This window comes from Prunus mume, linkage group LG3 (assembly GCF_029339155.1).
Source record: "Prunus mume cultivar Tortuosa linkage group LG3, ASM2933915v1, whole genome shotgun sequence".
Taxonomy (NCBI): domain Eukaryota; kingdom Viridiplantae; phylum Streptophyta; class Magnoliopsida; order Rosales; family Rosaceae; genus Prunus; species Prunus mume.
The window spans coordinates 25,890,843-25,912,926 of NC_142700.1; the positions used below are offsets into that span (position 1 = coordinate 25,890,843).

Here is a 22,084-nt window from a genome sequence, read left to right on the forward strand (position 1 = left end):
ATAAATTTATGTTTTTTAAAAAATTAAGTATAAAATCTGCTTTAACTATAATTAAGGTAATTTAAGTAATAACTTTTTAAGGGTTGTTCTAATTGACTCATGTTGGTACAAGATCTTTCTTATGTATTTGTAATCTTGTGAGTTTAGTTTAATTTAAGTTAATCTATTAGTCCAAGTTAATTTAGGGTCACATTAACCTGTTTTTATTTGTTTATGAAAATCAATAATATTACCATAATTAGAAAATATATTTAAATTTTGGATATACACATGTTATTCATCTGTCGAAAGGATGTCATTGTAAAGGTCTTGTAGCGCAAGTAGTTAAGATTACTTTGTATCTTATGCCCCATGTTTCATTACCCGCCTGTTGACACTGGTCAAACGAGTGGCTACGAGGCCCAACTGAGTGACTTGTAGGACCAGCTTAATGACTCAACCCAGACCAGGAGACGCAACTTGATGGCTCTGACCTGATGACCCCCATGTCCAAAGAAGTGATTGATGCCCAACTGATTGACTCTCGCGACCTCCGCCTTGACCTTTTGACCCAACTTGGGGATCACCAGACTTGAACCAGTAACCACGAGTCTTAGTTCGTAGTTATAAACAAAGACTGGCAAAGCTCTAAGTATGTCACAATCCAAGAACAATTTACCATATTTTCGTGTATCTCATAATGAAAGAACTGTCTGGCAGGTGAAAGATTCCAACATTTAGTCCATATTATCTGATGGTACTTTAATCATGTTTTAAACGAAGTTTATTTTCTTGAAATACAAAATTTTCATCCTCCTAACTTTGTTGATGTGCCTCTTGAGATTCGGTTCAACATGATAAACACACACCAAATAATTTTCTGTTTTTATTTTTTTCCTTATTTCATTTGAAAACTAAAAGAGTTCCTAATTTGTTTCTTAAAAATAATTTTAACTAAAATGTTAAATGATGCTACCAAATGAGGCCTTAAGAAACCATTACCTAACTAACAAGGCTTAATTAATGTTTGCCTTTTGTACTTTCACTCAAATTTCACTTTCCCCTTTTCAATCTCAAGTGACTCAATTTGCCCCACGTCGTTTTTCCTTGTTTCACGTTACTCTATTCCATCAACTCAATTAAATGTCTGTTAATTTGGTTGGCATAGCACAAATGGATGCCCAATTTGTTGGTTACATGTAAGCAATACAGATTTAAAAAATTAAATTAAATTATTTCAATTCAGTTACTAATATTGTAACATTTCAAAAATATTAAAGTTATTTATCATGTTTAGTTCACGTGGACCAACGGGGTGTTAGTTGGCCTTTGGTGTGCTCCCAAGAGGTCCTGGGTTCAAGTCCCCGTGGTACCCGTGTGTGTGAGTTTCCTCTCCTTCTCCTAACATTTTCCAAATAAAAAAATTTCTTGTTCCAAAAAAAAAAAAAAAAAAAAAACGTTGGCCAAAAAGAAAGAGTGCGCCCAATTTATGCCATGTCAGCCAAATTAAATGTTTTTTTTAGAACCAATTGACATAATGGGGTTACACCAAATAAAAGCACAAGAAGCAAAATGAGTCGGCTAAGGGTGCAGAGACAAAATTAGATTTGAGCGAAATTGTATGGGCCAAAACAGTCATTAAGCCTAACTAATAGTGAATAAGAAACAAAATACTTCAAAAAGAAAATGAAACAACTCAACTTGGGAAACCTCAATATAAATTGGGGTTTTATCACAAGTGGTCCCTAATCTTTAAAAAATTTCATTTTAGGTCTCAAACTCTCAAATCAATTAGTGTGGTCCTTTATATTTTGGTCTATGCATAATTTTGGTATATGATGTCGCATTCCAACTTAACTTTTGTTAGATTTGGTCACGTGTCATCAATGACAAACTTTAAATGGATATTTTTATCAAAATATAACTCATGTTTTGCTCAACAAAGTTTTGTGCTTTCCATCTATGGTTTTAGGGAACATATAGTCTTGTTCAGCAAATACATTAGATTTATTTTTTGTCGTGGGTGGATAGATTGTATTTTAATGAATTGATCAAGTGTCATTGATAAGCTTATATTTTATATACATTTTGTGCATCTTTTACGTATGTACTAGTTGTTATTCTTAGATTAAATTGTTTGTTTTATTATATTTTGTGATAATTGTGAAGGATTGTGAAAATATGAGAATTGAGCTCAAAACAACAAGAAAATGAAGATTGGAGATTAATTGAAAAGATGCCGAAAAGCATAAGAAGAGGAGCTAAGATTTCTTGCCAATCAACTTTTTTGCTCTCTTAGAAGGTTTTTGAAAGAACATCAACTTTTTAGAATAATTTGAGCGCAAGGACAATTGGAGAAGAAAGTTAAGACATTGAAGATCATTGTGTCAAATTTCATAATTTTCTAATAGGCCAATTGCTCCAGAATTGCAAGTCAGCCTAAGTTGAAATCCCATCAAAACTACACTGTTGTGGAAGATTGAAGAGTTGAAGACTTTCCTGATTTTTCCTAGTGGTGTGCGATATATACTTGGAAAGCTTAGAGATAAAGCTACAATTCCCATATTATTTTTTTTTCAAAAGTGGAACAAACCCATAACATGCGTCCAAGTTGGCTGACATGTTTCTCAGTCAAAGAAGGATTTTGTCTTAGTTTGTTTCCTTAATTTTTAGGATTTTGTTTTGTTTTACGAGAGTTTTTCGGGACCATTTTAAATTAGTGTTTAGTTATAAGGCCACCCTAAGATCTCTCAATCCTAACATCATCCAATTCCTCGACACTCTTACCCATAGCCGACACATCCTAAGGAGAAGAAGAGGAGAGCCAGTGCAACCTTGGCCTTCTACTTGGAACATTCAGCGCCTTTCATGTCTTCATCAATCATCATGCTTCTCCATAAGTCTTTCATGAACTAATTTATTTTTACTAGGGCTACGATGTAGCCTAGCTATGAATACTTAAATTCTTTCATATTGTTAGTTCTTTTTATCTATGCATGTTGAGTGTTTGTTACCATTCTTAATGCTTTCAATTAATTGGTCACTAATTGCATGATTGGAAGGAATGAGTTAAGACCGGAATGAGAGGCCTAATAAATAGCTTCTTGTAACATGGCCATAAATTACATAACTGACTCGGAAGATTAGGTTGTGGTTTGTGTAGTCTTTAATATTTTCCATAAATCTTAATGAGTTCTTAGCCATCTAAATCCACAACTAGGAATAGAGTGGGTTGACGGTAAGGAACACAACTAGTATAACTTAGAAAAGAGTATTGGTGAGATAAGGGAAAACGACTATGAACATGTTAGGTAAATTAGGACTAACAAGCTAGGAGGGTTTAAGTGAGATTAGTTAGGTGAAATCGGTGTTCTATGCCTTATCATCCTTAGTTTCATCTTTTACATTGTTTACTTATTCTGAATTTACTTGCTTATTTAGATTTTTGTCATCATGACCCTTTTATTGTTTAATTCAAATATAATTAGGAATAAATCACTCTAGTACTTAATAGATTAAATTGATCCCTGTCGAAACGATACTCTATTTACTACTATATTAATTTGAACGAAATTGTCCTTTTGCAATTACATTAGTCATCACTTGACTAATTTTAACAAATAATTTGACCAACTATAACAAGCGGGACCAAATTGATGTGTGGACCAAAATATTAAGGACCATATTAATTGAATTGAAAATTTGAGAACTCAAATGGAGACAAAACTATTCATGATACAAATCTATAAATTGAGAATCTTATAAAGTGACCCATCGTATAACCATGAGAATCGTACAAATTAAAACTTTATAAACTACAAAGAAAAGGGTGCTGCTAAATGAACCCTAAAATTAACTTAGTACACCCTGGTACCCAGGCAAGTAAGAACAGAGGAAATGAAGAAGAAACTAAAAGGTTCTGGATTTCTTTATTGATTTTCTCTATTGATTTAATATAATATTAGCTGGGTCAATATTTATAGAGTAGCTTTTGGAAGAATACATGAGCTGACAATGACTTAAGCTCTAAACTAATAACAAACTCACTTAACTAATTGACAGCTGGCACACCAGCTTAAGACTATTTGGCTGAACTTAATATAACTCTAACTTCCCCCCTCAAGCTAAGCTAGCGGGCCCAGCTTTAGATTGGAGCAATTTTGCAAAAAGATTGGACTGTGAAGCCCCTTGGTGAGCATATCAGCTACCTGTTCTTGTGTAGGCACATATTGAACATGAATGTCCCCATGCTGAACCCTTTCACGAACAAAATGAAAATCGGTGTCTAAATGTTTGATCCTGGAATGAAAAACAGGATTTGAACTTAAGGCAAGAGCGGACAAATTATCACATTGCAAGATAGAAGGGGCTACAAGAAATAAATGCATATCCTTAAGAATCTGTCGTATCCACAAAAACTCATATGCAGAATGAGCCAAAGCCTAATACTCGGCTTATGTAGAACTTCTTGAAATAGAAGTTTGCTTTTTAGATTGCCATGGGATAGGATTGTTCCCAAGATAAACCACATAACCAGTGGTAGAGCGCCTGGTATTGGGATCTCCTGCCCAATCCGAATCACTATAGACCAACAGTTGTATATCACCTGAAGTGTAAATGAGACCATAATGAGAGGTACCCTTGAGATACTTGAGAATACATTTGACTGCACCAAAATGAATATATGTAGGAGTTGTCATAAACTGCCATACAAAATTGATAGCATAGGCGATATCAGGCCTAGTGAAAGTGAGATACTAAAGAGCCGACACTAGACTTCGATAAGTGGTAGGATCTTGGAGAGAAACACCTTCATCTTTAAGAAACTGTTGATGAGGTTTGGCTGGTGTTGAACATGGTTTACACTCAACCATGGCTGCCTTTTTGAGGAGATCTCGAAGATATTTAGCCTGGTTGGCAAAAATATCGCCATTTGAAAGATATGAAATCTCCAATCCAAGAAAAAAGGTAAGTTTGCCCATGTCTTTCATATTAAAAGCTTCACCCAGATCTGTAATAACATATTGAACTAATGTAGAAGAGAAGCTAGTGACGATAATGTCAACCACATAAAGAAGGAGAAGAACGATGTTAGTGCATGTATGCTTGACAAATAGACTCGGATTAGAATGGGATAGAATGAAACACAAAGTAGGAAGATAACTGGTGAACTTAGCATTCCAAGCTCGAGGAGCTTGTTTAAGACCATACAAGGACTTGAGTAACTTGCAGACATAAGAAGGATGTATAACATCTTCAAAGCCTTAAGGTTGTTTCATATATACTTCTTCTTGAAGATCACCACGTAAAAAAGCATTTTTGACGTCTAACTGACACAACTCCCAATGATTTGCTACAGCAAGGGCTAACACCAATCTGACTGTGGTATGGCGAACCACAGGACTGAAAGTCTCATCGTAATCCAACCCTTGTTCCTGACTAAAACCCTGAGCAACCAACCATGCTTTATATCTAGACATAAACCTATTTGGATTTTTCATGACTTTGTAAATCCATTTACTACCAACTATATTTCTGTTTGGTGGAGGAGGCACTAAAACCCAAGTGCCTTGAACTGTAAGAGCATCAAATTCCTCTTTCATAGCTTGTTGCCAGTGAGGTTGAGAAGCAGCCAATCTAAAATGAGAACGTTCACTAGTATCTGTAATATGAGCAATACAAGTAACACCAGAGAAGAAGTGATCAACGGACTTTGCGTAATGAGCAACATTAGAGTAATGTTTTATGGATATTGTACCATCCTTGAGTCTAGTTGTCATAGGATGAACACTCTGAACTAAATTTGATTGAGAGGTTACAGAAGTAGAGTGAGAAGCTTGATGTAGATGACCGTTATCAGGAGGAGAAGAAGAGCTCATAGGGAGTATCACTTTGTAATTGTGCATCTGTAAGGACAGGCAACATAGTGGAAGGGCAAGGAGGAGTAGTAGATGAAGTAGAATCCTACAGAGATGTATGTAAGGATGGTGGTAGAGATGACTAAAATGGGATATTAGCAGAATTTGTGGTTGGGGCAGGGGCTGTAGGTAAAACTACTGGAAGAAGCAAGGGAGAACTAGGCACTGGAGAAGAACTTGAGGTATGGGTTGAGTGCTGATGCTTAAAAGGAAACACAGTCTCATCATGAACAACATGCCTAGACAAAAATAATCTCCCTGAATCTCTGTTATAGCATATAACTTCCTTATAACCATTAGCATATCTAAGAAAGATGCATTGACAAGTCCTAGGCTGCAACTTGTTATCATTATAAGGTCTAAGAAATGGAAACACAGTAGACCTAAAAACCCGTAGGGACTGTAACACAGGTGGTTTCCGTGGTTTCCGAAAGAATTTTTGATAAGCTGAACGAAATCCCAAAGTCCTAGAAGGCATTCGATTGATCAAAAAACTAGCATGCAGACAAGCATGTGACCAATATTTAAGAGGTAAAACTGTTGCAGTCATCAAAGTAACAGAAGTCTCAATTATATGCCTATTTTTTCGTTCCACTAACCCATTTTGTTGGGGAGTGTAGTGACAAGTCACCTGATGCAATATCCCTTTAGATGTCAAAAACAGTTTAAACAAATGACTATGATATTCTTCTCCCCCATTAGTTTGCAGTATCTTAATAGAAGCATAAATCTGGTACAGTCTGATTTATTGATAAAAGGAAACATCTAGATAAATCTGGTACAGTCATCAACAAACAGTACAAAATATCAATAACCCTCAATGGATACAACCGGAGATGGACCCCAAATATCACTATGAAATTTATAAAAGGGATGTACTACTCTGTTAAAACTTACTGCTCTTTTGGTAACATTTTCGGATAATATTTTCAATGGATGTTTTTAGAAAATGAAAACGAGAAAATAAATTTGCATTTTCAAGATCCGAGAATGCGTATGGTAGCTGAATTAAAAAACAAATTCAGAAAACTAAAAAACTAAAAACGTTTCTTGTAGTACAATTTGAAGAGAAACAAAGAATGTTGTATCTTGTAATAAATATGTGAACTATTTTTATAACACATTTTTGTTAATGTTCTTGTAGGGGTCTTTTTATTCCAGCAACCTGACGAATAGGCTTGGGCTGCTGAAAAAGAGAAATAGGTGAAGTTGCCCTTGTGTCTGAGTTCAAGGATCAGGCCCCAAGAGTGTTTCGAAATGGTAGCTAAGCCTTAGGAAACACTTTGGTCTTCTTCACCAATGAAATCTGAGCACTCACGAGTTTAGCATGAGAGAGAGAAGGCTTGGGTTTCCTATGAGCAACAGAGGCTTGAAGTAATGATTTCGCGAGGATTTGCTGAGGGGAGAGAGAGAGAGAGAGAGAGAGAGAGAGAGAGAGACATAGTTTATGGTGGATGAACAGGTGCTTTGGGTAATTTTCCAGCAGCTTGACGAAAGCTTTGTCAAGCTCTGGAATGGCTTACCAGGGGAGAAAATGGGAAGCAATGGAAGAACAAGGCTTAAAATCTAAGGGTTCCAGAGATGAGAGATGATGCTTGCTCTCTCTGGATGTGGGTTTTGAGAGAGAGAAAGAAGGAAGATGGAAGATCAAAGCATGAAATTGAAGGGTTCTAGAGGGGATGCTTGCCTTCGATGAATTCTCATGGTTGCTGGGAGGCTTGCAGCAACCAAGGTGAGTTGTTTTTGCTGGCTAGGAAGTGGCTCCCTTTATAGGCGTTGGAAACCTTAATTTTGTCAAGCCTCCCTCTCTTTTTTCCTCACTTTCTTCCATTTATCTTGTTCGGTGAAATTTCCCTAGCCTGAACCCATAGGCACACAGCTTTTTGGGGTTCCAAGGTCCTCAGGCAGCTGGACTTCTCCATGTGGGTGATGAGCTACCCACTTTTGCTTCTTGTTTTCTCACCACAGCTTGAAGAGGAAAGAATGGGTAAGGGTGCTTGGTCAAAAAGGTGATCAGCACATGGGTTTGCTTGGTTTTGGTGGTTTGGCTGTGATCTGGTTTTAAAGAGATGCACGACGTTGGATATTTTATAAGGTGCTGGGCTGTTTTGTTTCCAGCGGCTTATGAGTTTGCTCAAGTTGCTAGAAACATCTTATTTGATCAAGGTGCTGGATATTTTGGCTGATGTGAGATTTTTCCAAGTGTTTGCAAGCCATTGGATATTTTCCTAAGCTATTGGGTCACTCATTCTCTCTCAGACTTACCCATATGTTTGGGCTCGAGAAGCAGCCCAAAACTTCCACTTCTTCGCCCATCAATAGGCCTCGTGAATGCTCGTAACCATCCATACCATAACCCGCTCAACAAGCCCCAAGCATTCGCATGGCGTGATCCCACTTAAACTTGTAGCGTGGCGTGTTGCTTATTTGCTTAGCGTAGCATGTGTGCAAACGCATCAACTTTCGCGTGCCCAAATCGAGTTTCTTCTTGGTAAGATATCACATTGGGCCGAGAATATATTTGGGTCTAGCCTTAGATTTTTTGAGCCTCAACAATTCTCATCTAGAAAAAAAAAAGTAATACAATTTAAAAAATAGAATAAAATAAAATTCTAATATATAAAAAATTAGAAATATCTTTAAAAAAACTAAAAAACATCTTAGCAAAATAAAAGAAAATGTTCTTATGTATTACTCTTATAACCTTTAGTTTTAAAAAATATATATATAATTAAATAATATATCATGGTTTAACTAAATAGAGTAATGAAGTGCAGCGAAAAAGGAAAAACAATTGACAAAAAATAACTCATCCTTATAAAAAATATAATAAAATCCTAAATGTTAAAAATATCTCATCCCCCACCTCTTAACGCTCTGGTTCGTTCTGGTTCTCTCTCTCTCTCTCTCTCTCTCTCTCTTAAGAAAATCACAGATCTTAAAGGACATATATGTTATGGAGATTACAATAGAAGCAAGACTTAGAATAACTGCTCTCTCTTCATGGTCGCTGTGGGTTATCCTTCAATAGTAGTTGTTGCAAGAGAAATGAACAGTCGGTTGTTGTGAGGAGACTGAGAGCCAACGTCCAAGATATGAGTAAGGCGCAGAGAGAGAAGTTACAACTTATTAAAGTTCAAAGAAAAAAAATAAAGAATAGCCGCCTTTTTTGTGTTTTCAGAATACGCTGAAAACGTCGATGTATCGTTTTCAATATTTGTACATGGATATGAATCTGTTTTCGAAAAACAGATTCCGTGTTTTGTGAAAACAGCGGGCCGAACGCATGTTCTTAGCCTCATTGCCCTCTTGGCAATCACTTCTGTCATTACCCAAAATGATTTCCTATATAGAAATTATTGATTCATCTCACAATTGCTAACTATAGGCCCATTATTATCAATCAAAATCTAAGATCATCTAAGAATAACGGACCTCAATTAAGGATCATATATTAAGTATGATATATTTAGATCGGAAACCTCATGAATCTCAGTAAAACTCAGCATGAGAATGAGAATAAACTACCATCTTCATCATAATCAAGCAGTTAGGCAAGTTGAAGCATTATTTCATCCTCTCCGTATCCATTTAATATCATTTCTTGGAGGCAACAAGTGTGCTCAAATAAATTAGATCAGAGACAAAAAAATTTCCTCAGCACATGCATATTGCGTACACATAAGAACAGTGTTAAAACTACAAATGAACAAATGCATTACAGACAAGCACATGTGCAACAGATGTTACCTAACTGATTTCCATCAATGACCAGAAGCAAGCAGGACATCTCAAATCTTTCCAGAAAATGAGAAAACAAACTGAAATGCTGTAGATGCAAGAGAAATATACTTTTCGCTTTATGATTGGGCTATAAATAAGAATCATAGTTTTCTTTTCTTTGTTTAATAATTAAAAACAATCAAGGTAAAATTGAGTTTAATATTTGACAACACTTAGAGAGAATAAAAAATCAGTTACATACTATGAAGTTTGGACGGCGGCTTTGGTGGGTTATGCAGTAAGTTCGGCAGCAAGGTGGGTTTGGTGGTCTGATAGTGTTCAACAGCCAGCTCTCGAATGGATTTGGTGTTGTGTGATAGTGTATTAGAGTGTACCGTGGATATTTTTGGTAGTCAAATATGATGTACTTAGTTAATTTTACATTTTGATTTATATATTAGGGTGTACTTAGATCATAGAGTGTACTCAGTTAATTTTAGAATTCGTTTAACCACGCCGCATTCCGAAAGTTCCGCAAAGTCGTGCAATTATGCTTTTGTTGCTGCTTGTGAGTATATTTCCATGTAGTATGAAGTTTGCAGTAAACTGAGGCTAAAAGAGATACATTTGGATTAGCGTTGATCCTTGGAGGGTGATTTTACTTTCATAAAGAATTGCTTTTCTTATAATGTTCAGTGCTGGTGTGACTAGAGGAAGAGACTCAAAGCAATGAAGTGGTTGAAAGTATTTTAAATCTTATGTATATTACTATACCGTCTTTCAACATTGCCACTACGTCCACGTATGTAAATACAAACTGTTGATTCACGGGCATTGAATCTACAGAACACCAAAAAAATATACCTGCTCTAGCTCTACAATGAATACTTGAAACTATATATTTTTTTCCCCTCCAAATTTTCTTATTATAATTCTTTAATTATTTTTCATATTGTGTCCCGCTCTTACCTCTGGCAAAAAGTTCTCCAAATCCATTAAGCCCTTTTTGCTGATAACAGTAACAGAGGACAATCCGCCATCACCAAACTTCAAGGATTTCGTCAATTATCTGCTGCTTTCAAAATTTATACTACCCTTGCAGTATTCAGGTTTGGGTGTAAATTATGTGGTTCCGGACTATTTATGTGGCACTGCATTCCTTCTTCAATGAGCTCTGGTGGCCTCTCAGAGTCCACCAGGATGTCCTCCAGAGTTGTAAGTGACTTCAACTGTTGGCCAAGAGATGCAATTGTTTTCTGGCACTCCGCAAATCTATTTGCAGCCAATGCTAGTTCTTTCTCCTGCCACAGAAAAGCACACGTCAAAATCCGCATATATGAAGAATAATAGATAGATGTAACATCATAATCTTTCATTTCTTATTTCAGAATTGCACATAGCTTGTTGTGTCATTAGATGCAAGTCAACCAAAGACTTGTTATGGACCTCGCAGTACTTACATAATTCACAAAAAAAGAATTGGCTTTTATACTTGCAAAACCTGTACACAAGTATCATTTGAAAAATACCTTGTTTAATTAAAAGTTGGGTAGTAAAAGTACATTTTCATGTTCAGAAAAATTGAGAACTGCTTGAACTTTAATCAAGAAAGTACCTAAGAATTACTAAGATTAAAAGCCCTTTCCTTCTTTTTCACCTTTGTGACAAAGTTTGAAGTCTCAACTCAAACCCACTAACTTACAGGAGGACAAAGAGAATTTGTTTCACCATAAACATCAGTTTGCTTATTGCATAAATTAAGATAAAGCATAATATGGACTATTTTGGGAATATATTAATTTAAAGTGAAAATATCCAGAGGCTTGCAAGTATGGTCATGCAAAAATTAACGGAAAGGTAGTACTTAGATGACCGTGGTCACAAGATTCATAGTTAATTGCAAAAAAGGCTTTACATATATTTGGTTTCCTTTGCATGTACGGGTTTGACTCTATATCTGGAGTTTAAGTGGCAACCCAAGATGATAGGACATATTTTTGTCATAAACAAAACCTGGATCCACTGTGATCCTTGCCTCTTGATGACCAAATGTCCTTGAAGGGATCAGTATCTGGTAATGTTAATATTGTGGCTCACTCCAATCTCCTGGGTTTTTTTCCGCTTAAACGGAGGTCATATTTTAGTAGTAATCAAATCTTGGGTCCAGTATGACTTTTGCCTCTTGCAAAGAAAATCAGCGACTACGTATCATGCTAATATCACAGCTCATTTCACTCTACTAGGCATTATTTCCTTACATGGAATTGATTTGATCATCATACGCCGCCACGGGGAAAAAGATAGCTGTTTCTAGGCTGTGTTGGGGATCCTAAATACTCTCAACTTTTTATGTCCCACAAAGGGTAAACAGAAGTGACCTAGGTGTCTTCATTGGCCTTAATGAGTCCTGTGCAGGTATTAGGATCAGTTAGAGGTACCCCTGTCATGTGTTGTCCAACCTGTTCCAAGCAGTTCAACTTTGGGACCAATCCATTTAATCACAACACATATGTCATTGAGAGTGGTGTCTCTACCAAAAGATCCTAACATAGGTTGTGCTTCAGCTGCTTGTCTGCAACCTTAGAGGACACTTGCCTTGACTGGCTTTGTCCAGTCATGGGTTTGTGCCATATCCAACTCGAGATCTTTCAACCATCCTGTACTTATTCGGGCCACAAGAAGAGTCACTCCATCTGGGCATACTGTGATGACGTAGTAACCCACAGTAATTTTGAATGCAAACATATTGTCAGAGGATAATTATGAGGAAGGAGCAGATTTATATGGTATTAAGCACCATGAACCTTTGGGTTCATTTCATCATCATCCTTTCCATAATCCCCATCATACTGTGTCAAACCATTTGAACTCTCATCTTTCATTCTTTTCAATTATATGCAGGATCTCCTATCAGATCTATTTTTCTCAGATCGTTTCATATTACTTCTTCCCATGTTAGTCATGGCCCTGTACTACTAGTCTTACTTTGATTAAAGTACTTCTAATGGTATACATTTGTATATTATCCAAATACCACTAAAGCCTAATTCTTCTTATACTATCCCTAGCACGTCCCATTGAATATCCAATATATAGACTTTTAGATTTCTTTTCTACCCAATCCTACAATTGATCTAGCATTCTCATTTTCGCTACATTGTTTTGATTTTTCCTTCAACTCCAACATTTATAGTTACTATTAACTGAAAATTGGTTTTTGTACTAGATATTAGTTTCTTTAGCATATCTAAAATAAGATAGTCACCAAGTTTTAGCGTGTCCAAGCAAACTAACCTGCTTTATCTTCAATTCACCATTAGTACTGGCCAACCGCTGGAGCTCAACCTCACGCTGGTGCTCAGCTTCATGTTTCATACTAAATAGTTCATTCTCCAGTTTCAGGCATTTGGCCACATTTTCTGCTGAAAAATTTCGCTCCTTCCAAACCTCTTCTTCTAGTGAACCAACTTTTAAAAGCAAGGAGTTGAATTCAGTTTGAACAGCTATTAGTTGCGACTCTGCCACTACTCTCATTGTTTGATAAGTCCTTACTTCCTCATCTGCAGCATACACTGAGTCATTTGCAAGAGCTAACTCTCTTTTAAGGTCTTCCAACTTCATATCAGCCTCCACTAGTTGACTTTGTGATGTCTCAAGTTGCTTTTGACACTCAGTCAGAGTCATCTCAAGTTCCACTTTTTCTGCTGCCATCTTCTCTAACTTCCTCTCAAGTTCCGTGGCCCTTTGAATCATGGTTTCAAATTCAGTTTTTAAAGGGTTTTCTTCAGTGTGAGGTTGATATCCAATTCCCGACTCAAGATGACAGCCGTCATTTTCTGTATCTGACAATGAAGCAAGCCGTTCCATTTCAAGAAAATCATCCATGAGATTGATTTCTACTGAAGGGACCATAAGATTTTTTCCAAAATCCTTCTCATTCTTAAACTGACCATGTTCTGTGATTTGAGCAGATGCCTGTGAATCTGACTGGCTTGGATCATATTGACATGGATACAAGCCACTCACTTTATGTGGATCTGGATCAATTGCCAGTACCTTCTCCCCACTATCTGACTGGCTATCTGTAAAAGATTCTATGTATACTGAGGATGTAGAAAACGGTTTGTGATCATTAGCAGGCAATGTTTTACGAGTCAAGGCTTTTAGCATACGGCACTCAGCTTCAAGCTTGGACACCCTCTTTATGCTCTCTAAATATTGCTTACTGGCTGTTTCTGCCGCTTGTGCGCTCAAATCCCTCTCGATAGTCCTGACTTCTAGCTCCTTCACTCGAGAAAGAAGCTTAAGTTGAAGAGCAGATTTCTCTTTTTCAGTAGCCTCAAGCTTTGAGCGCAAATCAAAATCAATTGAGGCAGCAGCTTCAGTATTAGCAGTCTGAAGTTGTGCTTGGAGATCAACAAGCTGACTCTGAAGCATGGACTTTGAGGATTCCCATTCACGAGTTTTTATGGCAACAACTTCTCGGGTATTCTGGTCTTGCTCTTCTCTTGCCTGTCGAATCTGCCTCACGCATTCCTTTAGTGCTCCATCAAGATGACCAACTCGGTCTTCAAGAGCTGAGCATTTCTGATTTGCAGCCTCAAGTTGCTGTTTTAAACCCAACACTTCATTTTCAGCCTTCTCCCAGCCTAACATTTGAAATGGCAAAGAGAAACAACTAATTCCCTTTCAGAATAAGGAAATGTAATAGAAGGTAAAAATAATTACGACATACCATTGACTCTAAAACGGAACAGCTCAGCAACACCCAATATTTTCCATTTCTATAAACTCAGGAACAGCTCGGCAACACCCAATATTTTCAATTTCTATAAACTCAGGGCACCCATTCTAGAAATACTTGAAGAAAGATAAGATGAGTGAACCTCCCCTAGAAACATTAAGAATGACTTTCATGAAACTCTTGGTCTTCGAAAATGAAAATTGTTTCGTCATAATCAACTCATGGCAGATTAATCATGAGTATAATATAAAAGTATATAACGTCTTTAAATACCATTCATGAAATGGTTTAGACAAAAAAGATACCATTCATAATAAAATGTGCCCAAAAAGAGGAAGAACTTGCAGTTCATAAACAGTTTTGCATCTATTTATTTTGTCTACATGTTTTCTCTTATTTAGGATATCGATGTTGGAATTTCCATCCTTAGTTTCCTTTTTCAAAGTAAAGTTAAATGCGAGGGAACAAAATGAAAGCCAGAAAAGTTCAAACCTGAGACAGCTTCTTCTGCAACTTTAGCATGCTGCTTTACCAAGTCATCTTTGGCACTACTATTACGAAGGGCGGCTGATAATTTCTCTGTCAAAGTCTCGACACTTTCATTATCTTCTTGTTCATTGCATGGAGCTTTCAAAGTGACTTCTGGCAATAGAGTGGTATGAGTTGGATTTGCCTTTGACATAAAAGAAAGAAAAATTAGAATTTGGTCAGCCACATCACTTAAACAGACAAATATCCATACACCTGAAAAACAAATATTCAGCTGGCACTCAAAAACATATGAAAGTTTTTAATCGTTGATCATTCCCTTGCTCTTTTCACCTTGGTTTAGAGAGTCTGATAAAGGTAGTTTACCACTAAATTTAAGAAAAATAGCCTTGTTTTTTAGCCATCATTAAACATGGACATATATAGGTATCAGACGGTTTCCATGTTTCTCAAATTAAAATTAGAAAGCTCAATGTATATAGGTTATATATGGAGAATTCCTTTGGAATGTGACATAATAAAAGAGCAAGAGGACTATTACGTATCCTCATAGATTGACAAGGAATACTAGTATTCCAAACACGTTAACTAAGAACGTAACTTGTCAATGTTTTTGTCATGCAGTGGATCATCTAAAAATGGCAGAACACAAAGGTGGGAATTTTTGTAATGAGTAGTAGCTACATGCAAAATAGTAGAATTTACCAAGATAAAGAGTATTCTTTCTATTGAAATTGTATATGTAATTGTATAATCAAAGCGACGAAACCAGCACTATAGATATGTGTGTGTGTGTGTGTGTGTGTGTGTGTGTGTGCGCAATGGAAAGCAGCAATGATGATTAAGTATCGACCAACTAATCACAATTACAGAATTTTCAAAATATCATAGAACTGGTTAATCCAATTATCAAAAGGAAAAATATTGAATTTTATCAGAACAATGTCAACGCCATCTACCTGATCATCAGAAAATCTTTCAGAATGAGAAGACATCGATCCTGAACTCTCAGTCTCGCCGGGACTCTTCTCTGATGACTTCCTTCGCCATAGCCGACTCCGCCTGTCCATCTTGAATTTCAGCAACGCAGCATCTCAGTAGAAATCATCAATGCATCATTACAGAGCACCACACCACCTTGAGACCCTTGTGCTTGAAACTTAAGTGATATCTGAGTGTCCAAATCTGGGAAAGATTCAAATCAATCATAATTTAAAACCCAGTTGTATCTTTGGTTTGTATGGGAAATTCTGAGCTTCTAAACCATGCAAAAGAAAATCCAAAGTAAGCCATAAAGATGAGGCTAAAGTGCCGGACCAATATCTGGTAATTGATTCTCAGCTTTGCTTAGAACTCACTTCTAGTCCGATCTAATCTCAACCAACAAACCAAAGACTCTGTATTTAAAAAAAAAGAAAATAATATAAAACTGAATAGTTTCCAAATGTATCATTAGAATGGAGAATCGTTGAGACCCTATTTTGAAGACTAATGTTTCTTGGTAAATAACTTCAAACGCACAACTCGAACACATAGCTTGCTGAGCACCTACCCAAGTCCTCAATTTTACGCCATACTAGTTTACATGAGAGTGAGAGAGAGAGAGGGACCACCGTGGGTGTGAAATAGATAGGTACCCATTTCACAATATCTAGCTAAACGAAGAAATAGCGAAGACCCACTTACAAAAGTAAGAAATTGCTGATACCCATTTCAAAATATTTGAAAATTGAGAGACCCATGAAGACTAAACAATAAATTTGGAGAAAACACCCCCGGAACTGAAAGAACGAATTCAATCAATCAGATAAGATACCTATTGACACCATGCATACAAAGACTAAGCCAGGACAGACAGGCCATGAGAATTGTGATTACAAGGAAGGATTTCTAATCTAACTAAAATTGGGATTCAAGTGGTAAAAAAAATGAGCTGAATGGTAAGTTGGAGAAACAACCTGCAGGCAGAGATTTGCGGCATTTCGGAATATATTTGGGGAATGACGGAGAGCTTTCTTTCACACATATTGTTGGAAGTAGGGGGAAATTGTCGTAGTCGTAGAAGTAAGTAGGTCCATGAGACTGTGAACGTGAAAAGGACCAAACTTCCTTTTTCCATCGTCATCGTCAGCTCTGCTTTGTCTTCTCTCTTGACTGTCAAATGGAGGTAGCGCCATTCCCGTCGCCCATGGATGCGCGATTTCACCGCCATCATTCATTCCTGATTAATTGCTAATTAATGGTAATTATTAGGGAGCTTCGATTAGTTCCACAATCATAAACTCTATTTTTCAATTAAAATTTAGCTAAAAACATAAAAAAAGTTATTTTAGGAGCTTTTTAAAAAATTTAAATTACAATCATACTTTTTAGTTTAAGGAGTTATAAATGCTATAACTCTTTTTAATTGGTCTATTTCTATTAAAAAAATATTATAAAAAATAATTAACATTAATTAAAAGTTTGAAATACTCATTAAATAAAGCGGCATTAAATTATAGGGGGTCATAAAGAGTCTTTTCTTTTACCTCATATTTAAAAGCTCTTAGAGTCTCTCTATTTTAGGAGGTGGATAGAGAGCATGGTTAGAATTATATTTTTTCAATTCCTCCCTAAAATTTGTCTAAGCAAGTGGTTTAGAGAGCTCATTGCAGATTCTCTTACTATTGTATCGTGGTCGTTGTTAGATCTAAGAAACATTGGCCAGAAATTATAGGCCTTTGGATTTTGTATTTTAGTGTCTATAAGGAGGGTTTATTTGAATATAAAAACTCTTATTTTCATGTTCTTAAAAAAATTTAATATCAATAATGGAGAAAGTAAGGAATCTGAGAATTTAGGAATCGGGGAAATACTAAATCGGTATGGGAAGAATCATTTCCATTAAGCTGTTTACTAATTTTCATGAATCAATATCCAAACCAGTAAGGCGGTGTAAACATGAGGAATCAATATGCTGAATAAGATTAATAGCGTGAGCCCAGTTCAATGATAATGTTAATAACACCTTTGTCCAAAGCCAATTTCAAATGAAAAAAAAAAAAAAAACTCCAATAAATATATATATATATATATCTTTCACCTCTGTAACTAGTAAATAATCAAATAATAATAACATGCATAATCTTCATACGATTAAATACATAATCTTCATACTACCAAAAAAAGAAATATATAATCTCCACAAAAGTCATTCACCCATTACTCATCAATCACAATCACTGTAAGCCATGTTCCATAAGATTAAATACATAATTTTTTTTTCTTCATCAGTCATGGTAAAGAAGACCCTCAGCAAATCGTGCTCTTTGGCTAAAACGTTGGTGATACGAAATACTTGCAAATGAGATAGGAATTCTATTTTCCTCAGTTCACCACATAGTTTAGCTTGCATATCAGCAAGATCTTTCTCTGTTGAAAGAACATTAACCAAACCTGCAAGTTGAGGTGACATTCCTGCTACAGCTTCAACCATAAGTCCAAATTTGTTAGACATATCATCCAAAGCATTTACCTTCCTACGAGGATGATTTGGATCACTTTCTACATCTTATGTAGGTCTCTTCTGTTGGGCACATTGTTGGGCACTTGAGGGTTGGGGATTTGGTTGTGTAAAGGTTGTCTCATCATCTTCCAAATCCTCAACATCCTCAAATTGAGATTCCCCATGTTGTGACTCGCCATCAGGATGTGAAAACATCTCCTCAATAAAGTCATCACCCACACTTCTATTTTGATGAACACTGGCATCATCTCACCTAACGTCTTCTTCATCATCAGCAACATTTCTAGCATTTGTTCCAATAGCACAATCTTTTTCGTATATCTCTCCAAGTGCATAGTAATGTGGAAACGACTTGCGATACAAACCTTGCATCCTTTTTGTTCTACATATATATATATGTGCATTAGTATTCTTAAATAAATATTAAACACATAGCATAATATATTTATTTTTTAATTCAATATGCATAGAATAGGATATGCTTAGATTTACCTTCGCCCACGCATCAAATATACTTTTCTCACATATCAACATCGTCTCTTCCTCATTCCACCCAAAACCACTTTGAGATAATGCATCAGCTAAAGCACCATATTTTCCCTTCAAAGTCTTTACCCTTGATTCAATATGAGGTGATGCCTTCAACCCAGAATTCAGAAGTTTGACTTTTAGAATAGTTTCTAATTTATTCAAGTATCCATTTTTAAAACTTGAGTCACCTCGCCAATTGGTATTCTGATGGAGTTCTATCAAGCATTCCATCAATGTGTTATCCTCCTTAGTTGTCTAATAGCGCTTATTTTGTCCCCTTCCACCCTTTACTTTTCCACTTGAAGTAGCAGTAGAACTCATGACAATAAATGATCTACTATACATAAAATAAACAACAACAAAAAGACACATTTTTTTTAATCAAAAGGAATGAAAGGCAAGCAGTGTCATGTAACAGACGCTGTCAATGTCAAAGATATGAAATGTTAGATTTCTATAATATGTGTGTTCAAGATCTTTCACACAATCTGAAATACGTAAAGACATACCTGGAGCCATCTTCCTTGAGTACACGACCTCTGAACTCATTCAACCGTAGCACCAATATCCCAGCAAGAACAGGAACGGCTCAAGACTTCTACTCTCTCTCAGCATCTTTTTCAACTCTCTTTTTTTATTTATGAGAATAGGGTTAGAGAACGTGTCTAATGAGAGTAGGGTCTTAAGCTTATATAGGGCTAGTTCAAGTCATCTCTACTCATCACCGAGGTCCGACTTGACTAATCTTCCAAGCCCACCAAAACGGTTCACTTAAAAAAGGAAATAAATAGGACCCCTTAATAGGCTTCAAAACCTTTCATTATTCCACAAGGTTTTGGACCTCGAGGTATAACTTAATTTAAACTCTTATCAAAACCTGATATAACTTAGTATCTAGTGCACCCATCTAAATAGGAAAACATAACATGAAAAACAATCAATCTACTACATAAGTGATGAATAACATGTAATTATATTGAAATTTTCGAGTTTCTGGCCCTAAATAAAAAAGAAAGAATGAAAAGCAAGCAATGTCATAGTAACACGTAGTTTCCTCTTTGTGGACAAACTTAATCGAGCCATTTGTCTACATGACATTAAATAATACATATAATTCAAGATATCAATACCTCATTATCTGAGAAAGTTGAATTTCAAGAACCTTATCTAATTTGGGATATGATATTGCTTCGCTAAACTTTGCTTTCGTGCTCGGCAAGATATATTATATACTCATAATCACTTTTATTGACACCTGTAAAGAACTAAAATTGTAAAATTAAATTATAGTAATACATGTAAAGTTTAATTTCATTTGGGTTAAAGTATGCGTATTACAACAAAAGATTGTCCTTTTTTTTGTTGTAGACATGCACAACTATATATGTGATATGAAAAATAGTTTCACATATGTGAAAAAATTCTTATGCTAATGCTTGACTCAAATTGTTTTGTTTTGTTTGTTTGTTTTGTTTGTTTGTTTGTTTGTTTGTTTGTTTGTTTTTGTTTTTTTTTTGTTTTTTTGCATTATGCTACTGGTCAAAATGAATTCATTCATTCAAATGCAAGGAGGCCATTGCCATGTCGTTTTGTGTAACTTTCTTTCTTCAAAAATGACCTTAAAGCACATAAGAAGCCTCCAAGTGTTCTGTATATGCCACCAATCGAACCTTCTGATCTTGCATATATGATTCGTTCAAATTATCAAAAGCAGACACACAATCTTCATGTTGTTTCTTTTTCTTCCTTCTCTCTCTCTCTCTCTCTCTCATGGTAGAAATCTATATTAAAGGATTGGAATGAATGATTGAAGTAGAGAAGCATGATACTTATAGGAGAGGATATGCATGCACCCAAATAATATTTATATATACAATATTTTAAACCACCAAAAAGATAAGATAAAAATGTAAGGGAATAATAAGAATGGTGTCATCTTTCAACAAAAGGGATAATCTCATACTAGGCTTAAGATTTAATAACATATAAATCTTCAAATAAATATTTAAATAAGAAAAATCCATATTAATAAATAATTAATATGTAGTATGAATAATTATTATATATATTTTACAAGCTCTCACAGTCTTCCTCAGGCTTTCAACCTTCTCCAAGGGAGCCTTTTCGGGTGGATTCCCTCGTCTCGATTCTTCTCGTTTGGGTTCTAGGCGAGCTGATCTGCGCTTCTTTGTCCGGCGGGCCAGGATCAAGGGTTACTAACTCAACGTCATCCTCAGGCTTCCAATCCTTTTCAGGAGAGTCTTCCTAGCGGATTCCCTCACCTTGATCCTGGCTCCTTAATTGCTATTATGAGGTAGCAACTCCGCTCCCGTTTGGGCTTGCTTTTTTGCAAGGAGCTCATCCTGCCATGTCGGCAGCCTACATTACTAGTGTCAACTACAACGCTTGCTAGCAGATCTCACAGTTTAGAGCAGATGTGACAGCTTTGATCTTACTGATCCATGGTCGGCCTAAGATTCTGTTGTAGGGGAAGACCTAATTGATGACCATAAAAGTCTGCGAACATACCACTGTGTGTGAGTGGATGTCAAGGTCAATCGTTCCCACAATGATAGACGTGGCCTCATTGAAGTCGGTGAGCGATCTGGCAAGTTTGTTGATCTTAGGCTCCAATCCCACTTGTTGGATAATAGATTTGATCACAACTTGTTCAATTTGGATGCAAATGACTAGGACCTCATTATGTGGCATATCATGCCTGATCAAGTCTTTCTTTTGAAAGTCGATGACGGGTGTGTCTTCAATGATTAGTTCGCTAGTTGTGACTTGGGATACATAAGTCACCTGCTCGATCTTTCTCTTGCTCTCGTTAGTGGTTAGCCCAGACTCCTGGGAGTCGGCTAGGATGTTGTTGATCTGTATGACTTTTTGTGGAGGTTCCTTGGTAGCTGCGTCACCGTCCTCGATCTGCTAGATGGCTTTCTTTGTGATGAATTCCATCCAATGGCCATCTTTGACCAGCTCCTTGAGGTGCCTTTTTCAGGCGTTGCAGTTGTTGTTGTAATGATCGTGCTTTCCATAGAATGCACAATATTTACTGGTGTCCCTCTTAGCCAGGTCTCCTCTTAGAGGCGGCGATCTCTTCACTCATAGCTTGTCTTTCACTTATGCCAGGATCTGGTGGATCGGGATAGTAAACTCAGTGAAGGTTTCCATTTTCGGGACTCCTTATTG

The 22,084-nt window shown here is 36.3% G+C and overlaps 1 protein-coding gene and 1 pseudogene across 3 annotated transcripts; both read right to left on the minus strand.

Moving 5' to 3' along the window:
• Positions 1-10,355: 10,355 nt before the first annotated feature.
• On the minus strand, positions 10,356-17,058 carry LOC103327173 (filament-like plant protein 3). 3 transcript variants are annotated; one of them, XM_008229463.3, is made up of 5 exons: positions 16,812-17,058; positions 15,813-16,038; positions 14,857-15,037; positions 12,915-14,269; positions 10,356-10,921 (listed from the first exon to the last, which is right to left on the minus strand). In XM_008229463.3, exons 2-5 carry the CDS (start codon positions 15,921-15,923, stop codon positions 10,706-10,708), a joined length of 1,863 nt encoding a protein of 620 aa, XP_008227685.2. In that variant the 5' UTR covers positions 15,924-16,038; positions 16,812-17,058; the 3' UTR covers positions 10,356-10,705. The 3 variants fall into 3 exon arrangements, with proteins under 3 accessions (XP_008227685.2, XP_008227686.2, XP_088905298.1); XM_008229464.3 differs by lacking the exon at positions 16,812-17,058 and adding an exon at positions 16,670-16,786; XM_089049172.1 differs by lacking the exon at positions 16,812-17,058 and adding an exon at positions 16,171-16,376.
• A 1,013-nt stretch (positions 17,059-18,071) lies between these two features.
• LOC148919246 (uncharacterized) lies at positions 18,072-19,210 on the minus strand (annotated as a pseudogene).
• Between the last annotated feature and the right edge of the window lie 2,874 nt (positions 19,211-22,084).

What these genes read in the sequence shown, in the direction of transcription:
- LOC103327173 (XM_008229463.3), bottom strand. Translation starts at nt 15,923, where the DNA reads ATGGACAGGCGGAGTCGGCTATGGCGAAGGAAGTCATCAGAGAAGAGT. An exon ending in AAAGATTTTCTGATGATCAG is followed by an intron (nt 15,038 to 15,812) that starts GTAGATGGCGTT and finishes TTTATGTCAAAG; the next exon opens with GCAAATCCAACTCATACCAC. An exon ending in GTGAATTGAAGATAAAGCAG is followed by an intron (nt 10,922 to 12,914) that starts GTTAGTTTGCTT and finishes TTTCTGTGGCAG; the next exon opens with GAGAAAGAACTAGCATTGGC.